The 4552-nt window shown below is 36.6% G+C and overlaps 1 protein-coding gene across 2 annotated transcripts; it reads left to right on the forward strand.

The window, feature by feature from the left end:
• The first annotated feature begins 745 nt into the window (after positions 1 to 745).
• Positions 746 to 2466, forward strand: LOC146739475 (uncharacterized). 2 transcript variants are annotated; one of them, XR_014930105.1, is made up of 3 exons: positions 746 to 939; positions 1655 to 1828; positions 2048 to 2466. XR_014930105.1 is itself a non-coding variant. In XM_085502412.1 (2 exons), the coding sequence occupies exons 1-2, from the start codon at positions 1913 to 1915 to the stop codon at positions 2374 to 2376; spliced, it is 336 nt and encodes a 111-aa protein (XP_085358538.1). In that variant the 5' UTR covers positions 1880 to 1912; the 3' UTR covers positions 2377 to 2466. The 2 variants fall into 2 exon arrangements, 1 of the variants encoding a protein (XP_085358538.1); XM_085502412.1 differs by lacking the exons at positions 746 to 939; positions 1655 to 1828 and adding an exon at positions 1880 to 1919.
• The last annotated feature ends 2086 nt before the right edge of the window (positions 2467 to 4552 follow it).

A 4552-nucleotide genomic window follows, 5' to 3' on the forward strand; every position in this document is an offset into this window, starting at 1 on the left:
TTCAGCAAATCAAAAAAGTTAAATGGATTCATGTATATAAATAAATAATTTTTTTGTTTTTTTAACTTTTAAATATGCATATTTTGCTCTGTAAAATACCAAAATCCAACACAAATTTATACAAAAATCAAAGTGTCCTTTGATTTCATAAGCACAGACTGTGCTTCAGGTATAAAGCTTTAATGGTCTATAAGATATGAAAGATATATTAAATCCAAATTAGTTTTCAAACCGCCTAGATTCAAATCGTCTTTTCCTATCTTATAAGGGCGTTTATCAAGTGAGTACTCCACAGCTTTGTTTTTATTTACTATCTTTAGCAGCATAGATTTCCCTACTTCCTGCAGCCTTTTCTGTAGTCGTTTTTTGGCTTTATGCTTCCCCTCCCCTCCTAAGGTGACTGGTCTATTAAATGCAAACACTAAAAATTACGGCAAACCACGATATTTTCAATGCACATCATACATTTTGTAATCATGTCAGAGCCAAAACTGTTAATGTTTCTTTGTTTTTCGGGGGGGTCAGCATGTTTTAAAATATAATGTTAGGGGGTCGCCCACTTTTTGTTGTTGATAGGGGTGGGTCAACTGAGATTTACAGCTGACAAAATGGAATCTGCCGACCCCCCCAGGCCAGAGTTACTGAACAATCCCTTAAATTTATTATTTCCAACCGATAGTATTTTCTAGATTGCAGCACAGTCCCTCTATCACCGGTCTCGAAACGCCTATTGTTATAGGGGGGATTAGCAATAAACATCCAGTGAGTGCGTGTAGCGGTTGTTGGCGTCGCATAGTCACGTGACAGTATAGCGTCGCTTTCCATTTTGGACAACGTATGATCGAGGGCTCCGTATTTTATTCCTTGCTCTTAGCTGTAAAATTTCATATATTTAACAACTTTTTGTTATTACCGAAGCGAAATACCATTAGTTAACAGGTGAGTTATTATCCATTCTTTCATTTCGAATATTTCGTAGTTTTTTCGATCTTGAAAATTTGACCTCGATTTTCTGACCTCCATTTTGTCAAAAAGTTCATCGCTCAAAACATGTCGGTAGTTTTTCGGTTCCCTTTTCTCGCTTGATATGCTAGCAGAATTTTCAACTCGCATCGTTTTGGCGGGTGGAAGTGTATTTGCTTCGAGTGGGAGTGTTTATATCGTATTATTTTTTGTCGAATTCTTGAAAACTGTGATCTTGGTTATTCACATACGACCAAACATCCTGAGAATAGTCGATTGTTGCGATAATGGGTAGTGTTTTTTAAATCATATATTCTTACGTTATGATCACTAAATTCACTATTTTATGTGCTGTTGAAGGTGCCATTGACGGTAAAAGATGTTCTGTGCTGCCAACAATTTTTTTGTGTCCCGAAAAATAGATTTTCTGTGTGTGTTTTTCGAAACTCGTGGTTCAACTCGACGCCATTTTAGATACCGAACTGTGCGTAAATACATCAACGAGAGTTTCTCGTTTCGGTTCCTTTTTTGAGAATAATACAAATCCGGTGTAGATAATAATACCCAATACTGGTTGTTATGAAGATTAACAAATGAGTTGTGGGGTTAAGGTATATTTGGGTATCTGCTGTTTCGTTATATTCGGTGAAATATCTTTGTTTACATTTTTATTTTATTTTTATATTGTCAGACGAGAACGTGCAGCTGTTGAAGCCATACAAGCTCTTAACAACCATGCCTCGTAAGAAGAACAGTTTTCGGAGGCCCAAGAGTTACTACAAGCAATTTGAAAAAAAAGTCCAGTGAATGTGATGACTTTTCACAATCGCATGTTACCATTGCTAATGATGCTACAATGCAACAGGTAAGAATTAAATGTGGAAGTTATTATATTCTCAAAGTGCTGAAAATGCTATGTCTTAGTAAACAAACGGTTGATGAATTGAAAATGACTGGTGAGTTGAGTCGCACTTATTTTTATTTTATGTGAAATTGTTATTCACTGTAAAGTTTTCCAGAAATTGGTAATATGCTAGTAATTTAAAATTTATCTTACGAGTTATTTTTGTTTTGTTTTTCCCAGTGCATTCTTTTGTAGAAGTATCTAAATACCTACTAAACCATGGAGTGGATTTTATATTGAGTGAGAGGTTCTGTCGAGACCCACTACAAGCCCACTTCAGTAAGCATCGGCACAGAGGAGGAGGAGCAAATAACCACCCAACAGTTATGGCTTTTGGGTATCAAGAGAATGTCATCAGACTTCAAAAATCTTATCACATGCAGTGCATCACAGGCAATACAGGGAGACACAAGAGAAGGCCCTTACAGCATATAGTAGATGATACTCCTCCTCTTCTCTTCCCAAACAGAAGTATTAGTATTTCTGTTTTTGAAAACAATGTAAAATAGTAAAAAAAACAAGATATACTAATATATTGCTGTTTTTTGTATTTATTGTTAGATGTAAATAAGTTATAAATAAATACAAATTTTAATTAATTTTGCTTTTGTGCTTTCATTGCCATTTTCTTTAAGTTGTAGGGAATGTAATCAGCAAAATATCTGAGTGCCTGCTCTTCCTCAATACTTAGTTCACTTGTGCTTGCTGCTTTAACTGTTTCAGACTGGTAGTCCATGATGTCCCTTCGGGTTCTTGCCAACACTGCAAAGTTAAAAATGCATGTTCTGAACAGTTCATCTATATCTCTGTCACTGGGCCGAAAATCCATAAATACATTAATTATGTCATCTGTGGTTTTTCTGTCTACCCACATATTAAAAAAAGCATGCCAAACCATCTTGTGGTGTAAGGCCTTTGCAACAACAATTTGTTATACACTGCTGGGTCTGGTAAAACCTGAAACGGAAAAACTTAATTATTGCACATGGTAATTGCATTTTTTAAATTACTATATTTTTATTTTAGGATATTAAAATGCTCTTTCTTCATGGATACTAGATGGCTAGTAATAATTCATATTCAGTACATTTGAGTTGAAAAAAAATATTTATTAAGCTTATCTAAAAAAATAATCAGGCCCACAAAAAAATTCTTTGAGCCTATCTTAAAAAAAAATTATAACGTGGCTCTATGGAGATTAAACCTGTAATAAAAAAAATGTCTACCTGATCTGCTGTGTTCTTCACTGGACCTTCTTTTCACAGATTGAATATTGCCAGTTTGCTAGTGTTCAGGAACTGAAAACAATGTAATATAACCATGAAGTATACAGATTACCATAGATAGAAACTAAAACTTATAAATAAATATATTCATAATAAATCATTCATATTTTCATATTCGTCAAGACATCGTGAGGATTTTCGGTCAACAATACTCATTCACACTTTCACAAGAGGCGACAAGTTGGTAGTGATGTGGACTTCATGTTATCGTGTCTGCTCAGTTTGATTCATACACGGCGAGTCTGCCGACCCAAATAAAAAGCAATAGGCTCTTTTTCGTATAATTATTGTACTCAAATTTATTGCGATATTGTCACAGGAGCGCCGTGAAACGGAAGTACATGCAATCTCAGACAACTAATAATCGTTGGAGATGCAACCAGCTGCCTGATGTAACTGTGCTAAAAATATGAAAAAAAATTCGAACAACATTTAGACCAAACATTTACTAATTCCCCTCGATCATACAGCAATAGTAACGGACATACCTTTGACGTTTGTATCATGAACATTTTTCATGTGCCCCTTGAAGCCACTTAAACTTTTGTACTGCTTGTCGCAAGTCGGGCAGACGTAGACGAAATTTCTCCGTTTAGCAGATTCGCGTACATGTACTTTCATATCGTCTGGAACATCGGCAGCATTAGAGGGGAAAAAGTCTTCCTGTCCCATCACAAAATCCCATTCGATATCTTCGTCCTCGAAGCCAACAAAATCATTTCCGTACTTCCACGACATGCTGCTCAAAAATCGACTTCCAATGTTTTGATTCTGGTTCTGAAAACTTCTGCGCAACCGCACAATTTTTTTTCGCAAAGCATGTCGGGTAAATCATTAATGGTAATGATATGCGGGTCAACTTGAAGATGACCCCTGACAAGTTGCGTCAACTGCGGATTACGTATAGGTGTCAATGGTTTATTTACCCGCTACGCGCAATAGGACAATAGGACAGCGGCCGTTTCGAGACCGGTGATAGAGGGACTGATAGAGGGACTGTGATTGCAGGCAGCATTTACAGTTCATTCAAAGTTCAAAGTTGCGTCGGGATTACGTTGATACAGTGCAACAATGTCGGCGTCGGTGATCTCTAACCGGTGTGCAACGTAGCCAAAATAAAAGGCATGAATACAAGACTAGTGGGAGGTAATAAATTTGGGGTCGAAAGTATTCAAAAAACAGTTTTTGGCTGTTGCCATGGTAGCTGTGGACCAGGATTGTTTTGCCAATTAGTGGCGGTACGACCTGCCTGTCAATTATAAACAAAATTAGCCAAGCCAAAAAAAAATCTCAGTAAATTGTTGCCCACACTCAAGCGGATTAGAATGAGCTGCGTCCATGCTTTTTAGTCATAGAAATGTAGGGTGTGATACATTTGGCGTGAAGGTATTAAAAAATT

Source organism: Saccoglossus kowalevskii, chromosome 8, assembly GCF_978046115.1.
Source record: "Saccoglossus kowalevskii chromosome 8, keSacKowa6.1, whole genome shotgun sequence".
NCBI lineage: Eukaryota > Metazoa > Hemichordata > Enteropneusta > Harrimaniidae > Saccoglossus > Saccoglossus kowalevskii.